The 20,772-nt window shown below is 39.8% G+C and overlaps 1 protein-coding gene across 5 annotated transcripts in view; it reads right to left on the bottom strand.

The window, feature by feature from the left end:
- Positions 1 to 20,772, bottom strand: part of LOC116309699 (kazrin) — a 176,980-nt gene that overhangs the window by 31,031 nt on the left and 125,177 nt on the right. For all 5 annotated transcript variants that reach the window (XM_039604458.1, XM_039604457.1, XM_031726367.2 and 2 more), the window contains one exon: positions 18,092 to 18,199. In XM_039604458.1, coding sequence (XP_039460392.1) covers positions 18,092 to 18,199 — 108 coding nt within the window. The remainder of the gene's footprint in view (positions 1 to 18,091; positions 18,200 to 20,772) is intronic.

The following is a 20,772-nucleotide window of genomic DNA, read 5'->3' as shown; positions in this document are numbered from 1 at the left end:
CTTTGTTTTATATTATGCTACATATTTTTTGAGATTCTGCTTTTCGTTCATTACAAATATCCATTTCTATTTGAAGAATGGCACCTATTTTTGTAATACTCCCTCTATATACCACCACAAAATTCAAACAAGCCAGTCAGCTTCAGACCATGAGCTGTTCCTTTTCTTCTCCATACTTTTCTTATCCTGTCATTGTGGTACAAGTTAATTTTGGTTTCATCTGTCCAAACAATTTGTTTTTCCCTCGAGAACTGTGCGGGCTCTTTCAGATGTTTTTTTTCTGGCAAAGTTTAATCTGGAGTTCCTAATCTTAGTGCATCAAGTGGTTTGGACCTTTTTGAAAACCCTGTGTACTTAGTTTCATGAAGGTGTCTTGTGATTGTAGACTGATAATGACACACCTACTTCTCGAGAGTCACTGACTTGGTTAGATGTGTGAAGGGTTCTTGTCCAGGTGATGGCCCACCTTAGTTGTTTTTATGTGGTCTTTCTTTTTCTTTGGTGTTGCTGAGCTGACCAGTACATACCTTTTTTAAGAACATACCAGATTGTTCATTTGAAACATCTGAAATGATTTTCAGATTTTTGTTTTATCTGCTCCAATTGTCAAGGAATAATGAGGGAAAAGGCTTCACTTGGCCATGAAAGTGCTTGGCAGTCAATTACCCAATTACTTTTGAGCCTCTGAAAATTGGGCCTGTGTATAAAAATGTCTGTAATTCCTATTTCAAGGGGTTTAACAATACTTCTGTTGAACCCCTTGAATTAAAGCTCAAAGTCTGAACTTCAATCACATCTTAATTGTCTGATATAAAATCAGCTGTGGTGGTGTACAGAGGTAAACGTAAAAATCTGTCATTTTGCGAATATTTATGGACCCAGCTGTTGTACACACCAACTAAGCCTAACCTAAATCAGTCCGCACTTTATGCATCCACACAGAGGAAACACTTGCATTAATAAAGTCTGGGAGATTACATGATCATGAATATACTTAATGATTTTTTTATGACGTACAAAAAAGAAAAGAACCCAGTAGTTGATCGTGGAAACTCTGTATATAAAATATAGGAAAATTGTATCAGCAGATACACATAAACTGTAGAAAGGGGACTAAATCTTCCTTTTAATGTGGTTTCAGCTGTCACCCATGATTTATTTAATATTTCAGTGTTAAATACAGTATGATCGCCAGGTACAAATGAGGTGTTAAACATCTGCCAGAAGGGCAGCAAAGGTGACATACGTCACTTTCACACGCAGCTTCTCAAGCAAGTGAAAACACGTGCACATTTCCCATCTGGTGCCACACACATCATTCAGGGCAGACTGCCCGCATTTATATGCCTTTCATCTCAAATGAGATGCTAGAGTCATTAATAAAAGACTCTGTGGGTCTCTGTCTCACATGTACACACAGACACACACACTCAGTTTTATGGACCATTGATAGCAAATTCATCAGTGGCTCATGACGGTTGTAATGCCTAAGTCTGACGAATGAAGGCGGCCTGCAGTGTCTGCTCTGTCTGGCAGTGCTTTGCTCTGGATTAGCCAGTCAATTCTCATGAGCTGAACAATCTCCCTGCGTTGCCTGAGGAGATGACAGGGTCACGGCTGATGAAAATGAAAGGGAAAAAAAATAATAAAAAAATCGCACCTTGCCTTGGGGCACTCCATCATAGAATTCAGACTCTAATATTATATATTAACTGAGACAATGATGAAGAGAGATTGGTATTCAGGATAAGACATAAGGGAATAGGGGTTGCTATTTATTGACAACCACACCAGCATGGAGGCTTAAGCCTCCACTCCCCGCGATCTTTAGCCTCGCAAAGTATGAAAATATCAGATTTTTTTTAATGAGTGAGTGCTAAATGAGAATGCAACTATTTGTTTCACCCCCTATGAGGGTTCACCGTGCACAATCGATTGCTTTCACTAAACGAAGTCCGACCCATTCGCCGCAGAATTCCAGGTTGTCACTGTTAATTCAACTCAAATGCATTTAAATGACAACGTCGTTCACTGCGTGGCTCCCTGCCTTTCATTCCACCAGTGTCGATCAAGTAGTCTCTGCTTCAACATCCAAAAATCTGACATCCACATGCTGGCAAGCCCATTTCATGCTTCAAGTCCTTAGAGTAATGGGGGCCGAACTTGTGTGAGAGTGAGGGGTTAGAAAAAAAATGATCAGAGAGAAAGATAGGCAGTAATCTCAGCCGCATTCCACCACAATCTACGTCCGCTGGTTTAAAATCCTCTCTGTGGATGGTACCGGCCACAACTCGCACAGTTTTAAGAAAGCCGCAAAAATGCAAATACAGTCACTTTGGCATATGAAGCTACTACACTGTAACTGTGTCTAAAAGAAAAAAGATGCATATTCTCTCAGTTTTCTTTGAGGGGCTTTGGCAGGGGAGATTTAAAACCGTCTTTATTTTGGTGCCCTTTAACACAGTTACATAAGCAGCCCTCTTATTTTCACAGTCTGTACTCGCGCTAAAGTGATAGTAATCCATGGGTTTGTTTCAAAGGCTGCAGTCATCTAAGTTAAAAACCCAAACAGTGAGATTATCATACTTCAGAAACCGCAGATGGACAGATATATGTGAGAGCTCTTTGATTTTTTTTTTATTTTTCAAATTAAGAGCAGAATTTCCATGAAACGTGAAAAAAAGATGGCTTAGGTCAACAGGGACAGACGATTAGATTACTTTGTAAGAGCCTGAACTGATGGAGTGACTGGAGGAGTCCAAGATTGCAAATGTGCAAAAATGTATATCCTTTCATAAACGTGCAAAAATGACAAAGTGCAAGCTAGCAACTATCCTCCTGCCACAAATTCCTTATTAGACTATTTATCGTCCTCCAGCATTTTGTATTAGTAGGCAATCAGGTAGTAAATAAATGCTGCTGAGTCCAACCAGAGCCAAGTCTAAGTTACTGTAATTGCAGAAATGTGCACTATTTGCTTATTCGTGGGGATAACTAATTAGGTGTACACTGCTATCTAAGCTGGCGTATAATGAATTGGTGCTTTGCTAAGGTGGCTGTGCTAGATATACACTACTGTTTGTGGTTTTATTCTTGGACAGCTTACACCAGACACGATGAGAATGTTAATTAGTTGCACCGGGCCAGGCAATAATAACTGTCATGTTTATGCTTGATGAGCTGTGCTGGTATTATAAAATGTAAAAACATGCCATTCATAATGTCATGATCTGAAAAAGTCTCTATCAACAATTAACTTGTGTTGTAACATCTATTACAACTATCTTCCTTTTGGTTCAATTATATCATTGCACATTGTGAATGAACACTGTGCTATTGAACTTTATTTTCCCTGGGTGTTGCTGCTAAACACACAGCAAACAAATTAAGAATTAATTTTGTGCATGAGTGGGATAGCTAGTTAGATAATAACACATCAGATTCTAATGACACAGGAGGAATACATTTTTTGGAGATATATTGTTGGCGTTTTTTTTTAGGTAAGCATTCAGAAGAAACTGATTCCTCCTAATGACTAGGTGGACAAATGAACTGAGACAGGTAGCTAAGAGGTGTCTGGCTGTTATTATGACAAAGCAGGTGTGAAGCGCATGCATGTGTGTTTGTGCGCATATTGTTAAAAATGACCTTTGGTCCCAAAGGCTCACACTATTCTTATTAATAGTCTGGGCCATGTGCACTGTAAAATCTAATTAGTTCCCAGAACTCAAAAAAATTATGGAAACTCGTTGCCTCAAAAAAATTGAGTAAAGCTTAGCTAAAAATGACTAAGTTAGGACAACTTACTCATTTTGAGTACTCTGTACAAGCTCATTTGTTCCCAGAACTCAAAAAAATTGGATCAAGTTTACGTAAGATGACCAAGTTAGGGCAACTTACTCATTTTGAGTACACTGTACAGCTTTGTTAGTTCCCAGAACTCAAAAAAATTATGGAAACTCGTTGCCTCAAAAAAACTAAGTAAAGCTTACTTAAGATGACTGTTAGGACAACTTATACATTGCAAGTATGCAGTATTAAGAATAACTTGATATTTCTGACTGTACAATACTAATTGTTTACCTACTGACAAACATGTTAAGTTCAACTAAATGAAAAAACAATTTGTGGTAACCTGAATATGATTAAAAATAATTAACAACAATTTTTGTAATGATGTTAAAATGAGCCCAACTTTTATTTTCAAACACAACAAAGTATAACAGCCAACATACTGGACACTGTTCTGCTGAACAACAAACAATTATATTGACATCACTGTTATAATCTTACAATGAAACAAAGTCTCAGATTTAATTATTCTGAAAATAAGTTTAGGTCTACCACAGTTTGTTTTGTACTTACATTACTTATATAATCAAAATAAAATATATTATTCTCTCACAAGTGCAGTCTCTAATTTAAACAACACATTTGTTTTCCATTCCAACACAGCAGCTGGAATGTTGTATTATTTTAAGGATGTTTGTTTCCAGTCCAGGCATTACTGCCTGAATGACTGTCATGGATCGAGGTGATCCAAATGTAGGTGCAGAACAAAGTCTTTAACTTCCCTTAAGTACAGTGGCAGTGGATGTGGGTTGGAGATGCAATGAGCTTGAACCTGCAGGCGACCATCTTCACTGACCACACCATCTGTGACGGAGGACTCATCTCTCCTGGTGTCCTGCAAGCAAACAATCATATTTTTTGGAACATGAACTTAATTGCCTTCTTAAAACATTTTTTTCTGTATTTGGTATAGAACAGACTCCAATTTAGACGATCTCAGGCTCCCTCCCCACCGGAGAGGTGACATTCAATGTCCCAAATTGTCAGTCTGGATAGCCCTGACCACCACCCAACACACAATAATGTCATGAAAGCATCATTTTAAAAAGGGCTATGCAAACATGGCCAATAACTTTCATTCTAATGATGTGCAAAATGATTTGGGCACAAAACAGATTTTGCTGTTAGAAAACTTGCAGACTTCACTATATACAGTGTAGACCCTCTAAACTAAGTTTGGGGATGTGATCTTTCAAGAAATGCAGACCAAACTGTTGTTGTTTGTTTACCTACACAGCATGTCTTGTAGAATTAACTGTGGTCACCAGCAACAGCACAGTGCAGTCATATCTCAAGTCTAACAACAGAAGACAGGAAAAGATCAGTAAAGAAACAACTTCCCCAAACCAAAGCACAAATAAAACAATAAGTAAAACAGGCTGATCTAAAGTATGATTAAAGTTCAGCCTGATTAATATAAATGTCACTGACAGCTGCTAATATATTGGAAAACCAAAATACTTACTGATGTCTTTCTGTCCAACAGCAGGAGTGCTGGTCCCGAGCCTCAAAGACAGTAAGAAGCAAGCAGAGGGAGAAAAACAGAACATTTTTCAGAAACTGATTTGATCCTTAATGGCTGTGCAATCATTGTAACATAGAGTTTGCTTATGTTGTTAAATAAAGGCTAGATTTGACATTAATAGATGCCACAGATGTTCAAAAGCTGCCACAAAGCATGAAAATATGTGATGTCTTGATAAATCGAGCAGATATTTGAAATTTACACAGCTACATTCTCGCCTGAAAATATCTTAAAAGTTTATTTTGTGACCCAGAAAAAGTAATAAGTTTTTCAGCGGCGCTCCTCCGCCATTGCCGCGCTTACAAGCACGCACAGGCTCCGACAACCCTGGCCGACAAATGCGATCCTCCTTTTCCCCAGACTACCCTTTCTGGGTCACAAAATAACCTTTTAAGATATTTTCAGGCGACAATGTAGCTGTGTAATGCTCAAATATCTACTTAATTTATCAAAATATCACATATTTGCAAAAGTGCTTCCACGTTTTTGAGCTCTGTTATCCACCCCCACATCCCACACCTACCCCACCCCTAAGGGCTGCACCTCCCGAAGAATTTTGTCTGGGCTCTTATCTCACTTATTTATTTCAAACAATCAACAGAAAATTTCACCACATAGTTTTATGTAAGGTTTTTAAGGCTGTGGTGTTAATTTTAAGTAACATGAGCCCAGCGGCAGCAGCAACGCTTAGGCTAACACTAACTAGCTAGCAAGATTATAAACCTGGTGCTAAACTAAGAGAAGCCACAAATCAGTTTGAATAAGAGTAAACATTTACTCACCAAGTCAGTGTATCAGGTAAAGATCCACAGCAAAGACAACAATAATATCTTGAGCTGACGCTTCTCCAGGTTTGCTCAACATATTCCATAAAAAATGCACCGTGAACATGCGGACTGATCCGAGAGGGAGGAGGACGGTAGTCACGTGGCATTTTCAAAACACATCTTTCATCCTTCCGCACTGAGAAGCAAAACTTCCAGCTTACTTAGTTTTTCTAAGTTAAGACAACTCAAATAAATGGAGTTTATCAGCGTTTTTGCATAAAAAGTACTGGTAACTTATTTAAATTGAGTTCTAATAACAAATTGATAAAAATTGAGTTCAGCCTATTTAATATTTTTAATTAAACACAATATTACATTTTACAGTGTGAGAGGCCAGACACTGTGTCACCATGGATATTTCATCAAATTGTTGAGTCTACAAGCACACACACACACGCATACACACACAAAGTCAGAGTACCTGCATCAGGTTGCCATTGTGATGAAAGCCAGCAATCTATAATTTCAACAGAACACACACACACACACACACCAATAAACAAACAAAGTGACAAAAATAAAAACAGCCATCTAGAAATGTCACGCCATGATGACAATGATGATTTGGTAGCCAAATTAGGATATGGAGCCACCAAAACAATCCCAGTTGATAAGATACTGGGAGGGAAATGTGTAGCTAATGGTTATGGAGTTACATTTATTCGGTTTTCAAACTGACTAGGGCCTCAGCTGACAGCTTCTGCAAATAAAGCCACGAGATTGAAAAGACTGTCACTGCAAATGTGTGGCACCTTTTCAGTGACTTACTGAGAGCAAGTTCTGTCATCCATCCATGTATATTTGATGAGCTGTGGAGGAATGGACAGTGTCTGAAAACAGCACCCAACAGAGGGACGAATTTGATTTGTGACAGTGACAAAACAAGCGGCCAAATTAAGCTCAGTTTTTTTTATGCTGTGGCGTAAATGTGATTAGGCACCAAGGTGTCCAAATAGAGAAATAAATGCAAGATAATAAAAGCCCCAATCAGACCGCCTCATTGAAAAACAAAATTACCTCTCGCTCTAAGATAGTGGCAAATTGGACTTACCAAGGCGCATGATTATTATACTTTCTTTACCATTATCCCTGACTTGATTCCAACAGGCAGCTGATTATCTGTAACTTGTTCCAAATTGTCATCTGTCTGCCACAACGGGAAGAAACTGGCTGGTACATGCCAGAGCCGCTTGCTGCATTCACCTGCAGACCGAAATCAGCTACAATTACGCTGTCAAAATGAGCTGACTGAAAATACATGCAGGCTCCCAGGCATAATGCACTGATTGACATAAACGCATAAATGGACGTGTGCAAGCCTTTGGAGGCACATACAGGCATCAGCACACAAACAGAGCTCACCTGATCCTTACTGAGTGTCAGGTTAGTCAGACAGCAACAGCCTGTCCTGTTTTACAGCTTGCTTTACAGAGAGTATCCATCTACAGGGTTAAGATCAATCATGTCACTCCTCTGAAGCACTGTTTTCTCTCTGAGTGACAACTGTGAGACATAAATGAGCGGTGTAATCTGCAATGATTGGGGGTGTGGATCGTCGAGTGCTGGCAGAGGTAAAGAACAGAGGTTTGATGTGGCGAGAAGATCAAAAGCAGAAGATTGTGCTGCTATAATGCCTAAAAATTATCAACAGCTATGACTGTACATAATCTGCTGCTATGGTTACAAGTAGTAACGGCTGCATGACTAATGCTGTCCAATTCCAGTTTACAAAAAACGGCCGCAAATTACCTACGTGGTAATCACAGGGGACGCTGGAGAAATTTGAGACGAAAAGGTGAGTAACTGAGCACAATTGCGAATACATAACCACACCTGGGATAGTAAGGGTTGGGCAAAGACGGCCTTCCATATCCTCCAGGTGTTTGCTTATAGTCTAAATGCACCTCTTGTGTCACAACCGCACCTTGAGGTTAAGAAGATTTACATGACACGCTTGAAAAATATACAAGATGCTAATCTGTTCTGTTATGTGAACTTTTAACTCTGTGCTTGGGATATCTTTAGTCCAAGGTTGAAAAGCCGCTCAGCTACCAGTATGGATATGCAATGCAGGTATTTGGAAGCAAAACAAGAGGGGGAAAACATCTATAGTTCTTCCCACAGTTGCAGCATTTTTCAGATGTAAGGTAATTCAATACTTTTCAGTTAAAATTGTCAGAAACCGTCCTCGCTGACGCGGCAAAAATGTCCTGTGTTAATGAAAGACGTGTATTCAGAGTAAAGTGGCAGCTAAGAATCTGAGACCGCAGCGTTTACATTAGAAACACAACACACTGCCTTGTTTACATGGAAAAGAAGGTTATGTAAAGCTCCCCAAACTTCCAAGACTGTTATCTAGTTATCCGCGAGTAGCAAAGCCTCCGTCACACCCTGTTCTGAGCCATCCACCAGAATATAATAGTGTGAATCACTGTCATATTTTTAGACGTTTGATTTCAGGTTGAATAAAATCTCTTCAAGTTTATTCCATGCAAGTCGGCTAGGAAAAGTAAAACAGGATGTCTGTTCCAAAACTCAAACAATAGCAGCTCTGAGGTCATCTCAGGTTAAAGTCTCCCAACGGCTTAACACTAAAACAGGTTACTGACTACGTATGGCACCTGACAACATGTCAGCACGATGTGCTTTCAGGTTAAACAGCACACAAATCTCCCGCGATCTGGCAAATTTCGTCAAGCAGGACAAACACAAAGAAACACTGTCTTTTCAGTGTAAGACCTTCGAATGACTGAAACGCACTTCATACTCCAGTCCAACTGTGGCTGCTGCACTTGTTCCATTCACTCACCAGACTTTCCTTGCTCCCTGTCTGACTTCATCCCCTCCCCCGAGGGGAGTTCACCAGAGGACTCCAGGATCTGACGTGCGTCCTGGAGACTTTCAGGACAGACCAAATCCTAAAATTACTGTTTCTTCAGCTTCCCAAACTCAAATCCTCTCATTCTTTAATTTTCATCCCCTAAAGTCAGGCTCAGTTGACACAAGGAAATAAATCCAGGTGTTATTCCTCTGTCTTTCCCCTCTGTGAGTGTACCTGTTCAAGGCTACTCCCATGACTTCAATGATACAGTGCATTAGGCTCCTCCCACTTGGCTCAAATAGTTAACTAGGTAGGAAGGAGGAGCTCAAAGGGGCTGTGACTACGATTTTCCCACATTATTCTAACACAGAGATGCACCAATGAGGGAAAGAGCCAAGCCACGGTGTAGTCTTACAGGCAGGTGGGTATTAATTTGTGTGCAATCCAATACCAGCAAGCCGGACAAAACCAGGCCTGTTGACTCGCCCGAGGCTTGAGTAAGCTAATGCTTTTAAAATAACACTTATAGCATCATATAAAAGATCTTTAGCACCATTAAAACCACCGCTGCTGTGGGAAACTTTTGCACAAGAAAAACATGTGAGTTTTCTTTCTTGTGGTCGTCGAGCAACTTGAACAGTGCAAACTAAGCGCGCTCTGCAGCGTAAAGTAGAAGCTTAGGCAACACAATAATGTTTGGATTTATCACCAAATTTGTGGGATGTTCACAGGATATTGTCGTCATTTCTGGATTAAAACATAAGTCCACTTTAAAATGTAATAAACTGGATGTGTTTACACTGAATTGTTAAGGCAGTCTTTTAAAGCCTTCTGCATTGATTTTATATGCCTCTTCTTAATATTCTGGTTGACAAGGAATGTGTACAAAGTCACTGTGACTTAAAGCAGACACAGTTGCGTGCCATTTGTAATCTTTTCTTTTTGTCCAACCACCCTTGCAGTGACACGATATTTGAGGCAGGACGGTGAGTGAAGAAACGCTGATGGGCTAGTAGTTAGACAGAAGGAGCTGAGATTTTAAAGAAAGTTGATAAGCCCATGCATTAATTAAGATTTATTCATCTTTCCGCAAGGAAAAGATAAAACCTTTTCAAATGAGCAGAATGATGACGATGACTATAAAAGTAATTCCTACAATTAAAGCGCACATAGGGAATTAGTCATAAAAAGACAAAACAGTAGAACAGAGACTAATCAGAGAATAACAACGAGGATGTTGAAGTTATTTCTCCTTCATTCCACGTAGTAATTAGGAATAAATCAGCAGTTTCTCTATGCCACTCTTTGCACAAAATTCATATTATATCAGGTGATTCAAAGTCAAATTTACATCAAGGATTTAAAATTTCTCTTCTCACTGTTAATCTCATGAATTATTTATTTATATGCATTTTAAAAACCTTTACATTTTATACATACTGTAAGAGTTCTTACTGGCCTCCTCGTGGTGTGTTGTCAAAAACCTTCTTAAACCATAATTTAAAAGGCTACTTTATGCTCAAATTAAAAATCAAACATGGCAAAACAATGCAGCGTGAAATGTGAACAAATATAGAACAATAACTACTGAATTGCTCTTTATTATACGACATCCGTAAAGTATGAAGTATGTTCTGGGCTCAACAACAGCAAATCACAAGTCTTACTTTACAGACATGTTTGTGTACATTTTACTACAAAGAGCAAATATCACAAAAGTGTCTGAGATGTCTATTGCACCAATCCATTTTCTTCTGTTTATTCAATTCAGGGCTGGAGCCTATCCCAGCTGTCACTCTGGGTACACCCTGGACAGATCTCCAGCCTACAGCAGGGCTAACGCAGAGGGACAGACAACCATTCGCACTCACATTTAAACCTACGGCTGATTTAGAATCACCGCTTAACCTAAGCTATACATGTTTTTGGACTGAAAGACAGGAGAACCCAGAGAGAAGCCTCAGAATTATGGGGAAACTATCCAAACTCCACACAGAAAGGACCCACTGACTGAATCTGAACCCCAGACTTTCCTGGTGTGGAGCAGGGCTCCTAAATACCGCACCACCATACCACCTCCCGATTTCTATTGGAAATATTTCAAAGTCAATTAACATCTATGGCAGAAGCCTATGTTATCCACATATAAAGCACAAAGTAAAATAAACTCAACTGAACTAAATCAGCATAAATATTGACAACATGGGCACATAGAGGCACTATATTTTTGTGAGGCCAGATCAAATACAAGACTTTGTACTGTGAACATGTGCTAATAGGATGATTTCACTTCATGATAACACACAAAGGATGTTCAGCAATGTGTGGGAAGAAGTCTCCTGAGTTTTATTGTCCCACACAATTGGAATCGAGCCACTGATTTTTTGCTATAACTTATTTTTCGTGTACAGCCGTAATCCCATTCCACAGGATGGTAACCAATACCTTTTAATGCCAGTGAAGAGGAAAGCTGGAGTTAAAGTAGCTATAAAGGAAGTCATGTACCTCTGCCTAGTGTGTAATGAATCTACGGATGAGACATGACTCAGCTTCCAGCTCTGGAGAAAAGTCATTTATCGTGTACAGATGTTGGCTGTAAAATTTCTACAATAATTTTAAAGAAATACATGTGCGGGCGGGGGGGGTGGGGGTGGGGGACCTCAGTGCAGTACCAAAGAAATTATTGCTCTGCAGTTCTTGAAATGTGAAATGACCTGGCAATTAGATTGGGTTTTACCATATAAAACAAAGGCATGCAAGTTGGATACATCATTTTTATTACACTATTCTTGCTTAAGATTTGTTGGGACATGCTAGAAGACTATAAGGTTACTAGTAAGAGATCCAACTGTAGCTCAAACTCAGACACTTATGAAGACAAAGTGCTAATCAACAGCTCTGTTGGGTTTCCTAATTAAAAGAATGTACTTGGCATTCACTGGCTATTTACATTACATTAAGACAGCATCAAATCACTCTTCAGGGACTGAGTAACATGGGGAAAATTAGCTATCTGTGATACACATTGCTCCACTGCCTGATGATAAAGTGATTTCCCTGTATTTTATGTGAAATTATTAATGCGAACCAAGCTTTTCTGCATGTTTCTATGTCCTGGATGCCTGGAGGTGATGACCTCAGAGCACAGTCCTTTAAATGAAAAATAATTAGAGCAGCCAGTCTCTTTGTCTCTGTGCAGTGAATTAGGTTGGCACAATAACTCAAAGAAAAGCAAGCAAAAAACTTCAACTCATGTATGTGTGTACATATAGTATGCGTGCGCAAACAGTATATAAGTATAGATCTGTAATGTCAGCAACATGGCGCCAACTAAGGCCACCAAACCGGCCTTTGTTACGACACACAGTGCGCGTGTTAATGGACTCCATGTCCTCATAAATTCTCACTTTCCCTTTTCCTTCTCTCCGCAGTCTTTCTCAACAACCTTCAAATAAATCAGGATTAAATCAGTCCATAAGTCACAAAGTGTGAACTAATGGAGTTAAAAGTAGTAGTGAACTGTGAAGAAGACCAAGTAAAGAGAAGACTGTTCTAAGCAGAATGTAATACAAAAAGTAATAGAGGGAGATGTCTCAGAAATAAAGTTGTCACGGCAGTCTGAGCCACTGTAAAACACTGCAGAGAGTAAATGATCTCACATACAGCAGAAAACTGCTGCAGCGCTGTTCTCTGCTGCTCAAAGTTTCAGCACTGCAGCACTATCCACAACATAATCAAGCTAATCAATGTGTGTCTCCTGCTGCACATATGTTTTTGTGTATGACTGGCTTTTTTGGCACAATTTCTTGCATTTTTCTATTTGTCCGGCCACAAGAAGTGGAACTGGGGACTCAGCTGCCGAAACGTTTTAGCCCATCTGATATGCCTACAAATCAGTAGGGTCAGGTAGAGGAGTCCATGGTTGTTACCGTAAGTATGAGGGACTATCAGCTCAGCAGTTGCCATCAATGATTCTTAACAACAGTTCTTGACCTGCCTCATAGTGCATTACAGTGATTCAGTGGACGTGACTAAATGTTCACTTTAAATCCATTTGATGCTGGGGTTTCACTTTAAAAAATCTACAAACTATGTAATTTGCCCATAAATGCCCAAATGTTTGGATACATTTGTAACCCAGGGGTTGTAACAAAGAAACATAAGTGCTTATAATGTGTGAGCTCAAGACAATATTGTTTCTCTCCTATAATTTTCTCCACACACCTCACCTTTTACTCTTTTTTTAACCACAGGCAAAGCACAGAAAATGGGGAGAGAGATTCAAATGGAAAATTGTAACTTGAAACTTTTGCTTGAAGTCCTAACGGCTCCACCTTAGCACTTGATCTATTGTGTCTAAGCTAGCTACCTAGAGTTAGGCCCACATTATCTTGAACAACACAACTGTTGTTATTTTAAGTGGAGACCAAACCAACTTCCTGTTGCAGATAAAGGATAAAGTGCTGACTATCAGCTTTGATTTCAGGAGCTGAAAAGAATATTGTTCTAATTGTTGAGAAATTACAGTAATTTCTATACATACTGTCCCTTAATATGAAAGCTGTTTGATGAACAGAAGAGGGTTATTTCTTCATTATGTTGTTTTCTTCTACGTTTTGAAGGACAGACTGAAGGTGGCCAGCTGGCTGTTCAAACATGATCCAAGGTACAATTTAGAAATTAAACAAAACACACACACATTTAGTATCGCCTTGGCACAGTGCTAGGCTAAGGTGTAAATCCAAATCCTAATGAGGTGTAGGTGTGGATTTTAGGACTGCAAAACAAACAGAGAAACATCTCAGAAGGAGTCAGACAATATATAATCTGATTAAGAGCATAGAGTGTTTAAATTCTGGAATGAAATTTTAAAACATCCATTTGATTCGGTCATTAGAGGTTTGAGTAGATGGTGAAGGCGCAGCACACCTGAGTGTCTTCTCAAGGTGATGACAGACAACCTGCAAAGTAAGTTTCTTTCTATTTGGGTTTGTTTGTAGCTCAGGAGTCATCTAGCCAGGTCATCTACTAATCAGAAGGTTGGTGGTTCGATCTCTAGTCTTCAGTCTACACACTTAAGTATCCTTGGGCAAGATACTGAACCAAAACCTGCTCTCTGATACATTGAGTATGAATGTGTGGATGTTAGAGAGAAAGCACTAAGGTGTAGAGAAAAAAAGTACGTGTGTCGGCGACTCAGGCAGTTTGTATGAAGCTCTTTGACTGCTCAAGCAAGTAGAGCAGAAAGGTGCTACACAAGAATCAGTCCATTCATCAATCTACATGTTATGTTTTTGACACATTTTAAAATGAATTCATATTTCCTTATCAATCAAAACACAATATTCCTTAGTGTCACAGCAAAATAAGGTTTTGAAGTGTGAATTGGAAACTCATTAAAAAGCTGTCTGTGGCCCTTATACTTTACATTAAACTAATAAACGGTCTGATTATTTGGCAAGAGCAGAAATCAACATCTTTGTAGCGCCACAGCTAACTCAATTGGTTTTAATTTACACTCCTTGAACACTTTTCTTAAGAACTCTTTAAACTCATCTTAAAAAATGTTTTGAGAAAGGTCTTAGGGATAGCTATTACATTACTCAGACAGTAAAACAGATGGATGTTCTGTAACCAACAAAAGCCCCACTATAAAGTCTTCGGTCGCAGATTTTCATCTTGGATTCTGAAAGCAGATGTGACTAGAGGGAAGGGTGGCGGGGGGGAAACTTAACACCAACACAATCGCTCCTGTTGGATCCCTTTTTTAACCTCTTAATGGATTATCTATAATATTATGGCTTGTTGAGTGGTAAAGACCACCCAGAAGTCTGTGCTTCAGATTTGTTTAGTTGTTTAGTAATTCAGTCCGTTGCTTGGCACTAAGTAACCAACATATGTGTCAGTGTGTTGCTCCCATTCACTTTATGACTGCAGCTGCTAACCAAGCTTGCTGGCCTCACCTGACAACTTGAATCTATTTAAGATAACTTCTTACATGGTGGCAGCTTAAACATCAACATTGAAGCTATCCCCCTCATTCATTTTCTCTATGGACGCAATCAGAGGAGTCGCCCCCTGCTGGTCATTGAGAAGAACATCATTATTCAGACCAAGAAACCATACTCAATGGAGATTAGCTTTATTTGGCTAACCTGGATTTCTTGTACTAGGGTTCAGTCTGAACTGAACTGAAGTAGCAACAACTAAACATCACAGCTTTACAACAAAATTTATGTTGTTTTGTGGTGACAGTTCAGTCATTTAAATATTTAAACAGGTTAAACAAATACAGCCTGCCTCTGACGGGATTCTGTGGGATGTAGAAAGAAGAACAAAACAGGATTTTTATTGGTAAATGGTCTAATATAAGCTTGTGTTTTACTGAATTTCCTTCTTAAACTGTTTGTTAAAGCAAGCCAGCCATGCACACACATTGGCGCACACATGCAGGCATACACCCACATGTACTGATATGCATATTTGGGGTTTTTTTCCCTGTAACAATATTTCCTTTGAAGACTGCTTAAATAAAGCCCTTCAGAGCAGACAAGTATGATCTAGACCCTTTGAAATCCAGCTTTTAGACTTCATGACCTTTGAGTTCTACTTTTCAGAAGCCTCCTTTAATGAAGCCGGTAGAAAGCGACAAAGACCGAAGACAGTCTCACTGCTGCTCTGCTCCCTCCGTCAGCTTTAACCTCTCTGTAGCTTTTAACAGGAAGGCCAGAGGACACACAAGCACACAGACAAGATCGTTGTCTGTGCAAACTGCGGCACAATTTTCTTAGGATTCATAAGATCACATTTCTGTGGATGGACGGCTCAAAACTCCATTACAGGGATATAATCATTATGTCCAGAGGAATAAGTCTAAATTACCATTTCCCTTCCTTTCTTTGGTCATACTAGCCGGATTATGTAAAAACTGGCCACGACCTTGTGATCATGGCATACAGCATGTAACATAATAATATTGTTCTGTCCAGTTACTGCACTTATGCAAATGAGTCACATTAAAATGGCAAGCCTAGCTACTCTTGGACAATTGTGTCTAAGCATTTCTGAGTAGCTATTTCTGCTGTGTGTAAATTACAGTGGAGAGGCCTGGATATTGTTGCTGAAGGCAATTTAGCTGCCACTCTCCCACTGGCTGTAAGAGGGCTTCGATGGGGGCAGGTGTTTTGGAAAGTGTCAGCACATGAGAAAAATGGAAGTGCTCAGCAGAGACCACTCTGCACAGTCACCCCCCCCACACACACAGCTTCCCATTCTCCCCTACTTTATTAATCTTTTGTTCTTCTCTCTCTCCGCCCGCTTCACCGGTTGATTTTCTCGTGTTAATCAGAATATCCCTGCAATAACGTTTCCTTATGTAATCCCTCACCTAGTCTTTCTCCTTCTCCTTGCAGTGCTCTTCAACTCTTTTATCCTCCACTTCTCCCTTCCATGTCCGTCCTTCCCTCTTAAGCCAGTTTTCCCTGGAAGCCCTGTTTGACTCCTTCGCATTGACCTTCTATCTAATGTGGCGCACATACCAAGCCTCGCCCGGCTGGTGACATCAGTGCCACTTAATGTGCCGAAGCAGCACCTGTCTTCATTATGATCCAGCACTCACTGCTTACATTCGTCTCTCCCTCTCCTTCCCTGTCTCCCTCTCTCACCGCAGAACGGAGATGAATTTGCTGATAGCACAGCCTCTTAGATCCCCGTTCTCATTCTGATGAAACTTGTAGTGATATACGTGGCCTTGGCCACTGCAGGGGTTTTGTGTGCCTACGTGCTTTTTCCTGAGTCTGCACATTTACAGCACCCAGGAAATGTCTATAGAACTAAGGGACCAGCTGCTTTATGCTCTGGGAGAGTGACGCACATATAAAAGGTGTTGGTTTAAAAATATGACTGAATCTGTCAGAATATCTGCTCGCTTGAGTTTCAAAAGCAGAGTTTATATGTTATCATGTATTTTATGTTTACAGTATTGAGGTGTTAATAATTTATTAAGCTGTCAGATGAATGCAGTGAAGAATGACAGAAATACAAAAGTAAAAGTACCTTAAAGTTATAATCAGGCACAAGAAACTGCAAAAAATGATTGTTGTGTGACCATTTGTGAGTGCACTCAGTACCATCGCCACACTGACACACACTATTAGGAAGAGACAAGAGACCTGGCATCCAAATAAAGCCCTAAGCAGGATGCTCTAATGAATAAAGGCTCTGGGCGGCTGCCTGGATGACAATAAAGATCCATACTGGAACTGGCAACTTTACAAGACACACTAGTCAAGACACACTTCTGGACTGGCGCCATACTTAACATCTTTGATCTTCTGTAAAAGACTCCAAGCTTATGTGATGAAAGTGCTGGAACATGGAGACGGACTCCAGACAAACTACTAAAAGTGTTTGTCTGGAGAGCGGCTGACGCTAATGTGGGACCCGTCTGACCACCCAGTCAGATAAGCGTCATGGGAATAAATACAGTCTTTAAAGTTAATAGGCTGCTTTTCCAGATGGCTCTCGGTGACACAAGTGACTAAACACACAGGGGAGACTGTGGTGACGGTGAAGCATGAGCTGAAGTTGGGTAACCATTTAATAAAAAGTAAAACAATCATTTTCTAAATTGCTTCTAAGTGCACTGATAACTGATAATCACTATGAACTTCTGACCTTGTTTAAGTGATTAGAAAAGCATCTCTTTTTTATTAATATAACACATAGAGCTTAATATATAGTACACTTGAAACAACATGGTGGAATCAGTTCTTAGTAGTTTAAGTAATACACACTCTCATTTCTGACAAATGCACGGCGACACTGCTGAGACGGGGGAGGAAGTGATGCACTTACTGCATTACATATCCTCGCGTGCACATCCTAAAGACCCTGAACCTGACATGTTTGTGGATTTAATGCATTTCCAGCTGCATGTATGTGTACATACACTATATTTGCATATGTGTATTTGGGTGAATCTATATGAACTTTCACATCCACCAAAGCTTCAACAGCAAAGCAAGTGCAGGAAATGAAACATATTTCAGCTGATTAGAGTCTTACCTTTGTCCAGAGAGGCATCTGGAGAATTGAAGTCCATGAGACTGCTGATTTCAGTCTTGTAACAGAGTTCGGTAGCCGGGGGCTTCTGCCTCTGGTGGGGAGAGGGATCTAGGAGAAGAACAAGCAACCAAGGTTTTAACTTGATGAATAACATGTAAAAGGATCAATGAATACAAAGAGCAATTCATTTGTATGATATGCAGTTTGTACTATAAGTATTTGGATACAACACAGTTTTGGTAATCTTGAGTCCGCACACCACCACAGTAGATTTTAAATCAATAAAGCTGTTTCAAGTGCAGATTTTCAGCTATGAATCAAGGGGTTTCACAGAAGTACTGCTTTAACTGTTTAGGAATTACAGCCATTTTTAGTCTTCCAGTTTTAGAAGCTCAAAATTAATTGGACAATTAACTGACAGATGAGCCCTGTTCCCCATTATTCCTTGGTAAATTGTGCAGATAAAATCTCTGAGGTTGGTTCCAAGTGCTAAACTTGCATTTGGCAACTGTTCACTGCAGCTTTCAATATGAGGTCATAAGGTGTCAATGCAACTGAGTGAGGCTATCATTAGGCTATCCCAGGGACAGCAGCCAAATCTATAATCTGGATCTATAAATTCATGGACCAACAGACCTAAAAGACCACAGATGACGAGTAAAGTGGGACAAAAAATTCTTCCTTTGGCTAAAAAAACCAAAACAAAAGAGATATTGTTTTTTTGGATAGATGAAGCAAGAGAAACTTTTACCAAGACAAAGGGATAAAAAGAAAAGTATGGCAACGTAAAGAAAGAAATCATAATCCAAAGCATACTACATTATCTGTCAAGCATGATAGAGACAATGTTACGGCAGGTATGGCTGCCAGTGGAACAAGGTCACGAGTGTTTATTGATGAAGTCACTGCTGATAGAAGTAGCTGGAGAAGTTGTGAAATGTACAGGGCTATAACCTCTGCTCAGGCTAAGCTAAATCTGCAACACTGATCACACTGACAGCACTTTACACTGCAAGTGGATAACGACCCAAAGCAAACTGCAAAAGTTTCTCAATGGAACAAAGCTGGATATTTTTTAAAGGCCAAGATGACCCAATCTCCACCCAACAGAGAAGGCTTTTCAGCTTTGACTACAAGACTGAAGTCAGCTGCAGTGTTCGGTGACGTACACGGGTTCTAAATTTCACTGTCGGCAAGTCATTGTCTACAAAGCATTTTCATCCAAGTAATAAAAACAATCTTAAAAATTAAAATGATGTCAGTGTGAAAGTCTCTGAAATGTGGGACTATGTTTGAAAATGGTTTGAATTAAAGCTGAAAGTCACCTCAGTCAATCAAGATGTGACTGAAGTGTAGACTTATTGACATAAATAGACGGACAGACATTACGTGTTGCAACGTGTGTAGGAACCAGAAGGATTAATGCCGCACACAACACCAACAAGTCCACAAAATCCTTCCCAGTGCACACATAATCAACTTTTACTCCTCACTCCTTACACTGTAAGGAAACTGAGAGACTGCTGCACACACATAAATATTAGCATTTTTATAACCCCAGTGCATTTGATTTCATGTGAGGTTCAGTGGTTTCTAATATAGTTTTTGGTTCCCACCAGTGGCATGCAGTGAATGCATATTGAATGCATTGCTCCAGGTTAACTCACATAAAAGTGTTTGCTAAAATGACTTTGTCACTTAGACGTGTACAGTCAACTTCTGCTGTCCTCGCAGTCCATCACACTCGTGCATGCATGAAGAGTTTTAGACACCCAACACTCCAAGAACGACAATTGCTACTTCAAGACGAATAATAAAGTTCTCTTAGCAAAAGAAAGTTGAAATATTTGAGATTCTCCTCTGCTCACACATACAATAAAACTCCCATTTCTGCAAACTACATCTTTTCCACTTCACTCTTCAACCTCTGCTCCTCCCTGGCCTTCTCCTTCTGCCATCACTCCACCACCCACCTATTAAGATGCTGTTTGCTGGTTGAATTATTTGCAGTAATTGAGCACAGATGTGTCTGGGAGCTGAAGTTCCAGGGGTGGTGCTGTCATTACGGCAAGATTAGTCATCACACTTTTTAAAATGGGTTTTATAAGGCTACAAATAACGGCCTGGCTCCCTGTCCCCCACCTAAGGTGATTGGTAAAACATGAGGGCTGTTTTTAACTACGCATAACTCTTTGCCACCATGCAAACGTATAATTTTTCAAACTCACCCAAGGTGCAGCCTTTGGCACTGGGAACACAGATGTCAATTTTTTGAATAATGTATAAATTCAAAGCTCACACTTATCTGCCAAGTTCAAGCCGTTGCTGCCCAGTAGCCTCATGAAAATGCTTTATCTTCCCTGCATAGTACCTTTGACAGGCCCTCACCGACATTTAAAACCCAGGCAAAGGCTAAGAGTATGGTGGAATAAATGCCAAGGAAGAAGTAAACCGTGACAGCTGTTTGATGACGATAGTAAGGTTAAGCCGGTATGGAGGGAAAAAGCACAGAAATATGATGCAGACTGAGCTCAGGTATGACTTGACAATTTAAAAAAAGTTTTTTTACTGTAAATACCATCATGTTGAGCTAAAATAACAATTTCCACAAATACCTTGAACCGATTTACTCCTCATCTCTGGATTGTCTCTCTCAAGTTTCAAGTGTTATTCAAAGGGTA

The sequence above is a fragment of the Oreochromis aureus genome, linkage group 20, assembly GCF_013358895.1.
Source record: "Oreochromis aureus strain Israel breed Guangdong linkage group 20, ZZ_aureus, whole genome shotgun sequence".
Taxonomy (NCBI): domain Eukaryota; kingdom Metazoa; phylum Chordata; class Actinopteri; order Cichliformes; family Cichlidae; genus Oreochromis; species Oreochromis aureus.
The sequence above is the reverse complement of the archived record's forward strand: the minus strand, read 5'-3'. Positions and strand labels throughout refer to the sequence as shown.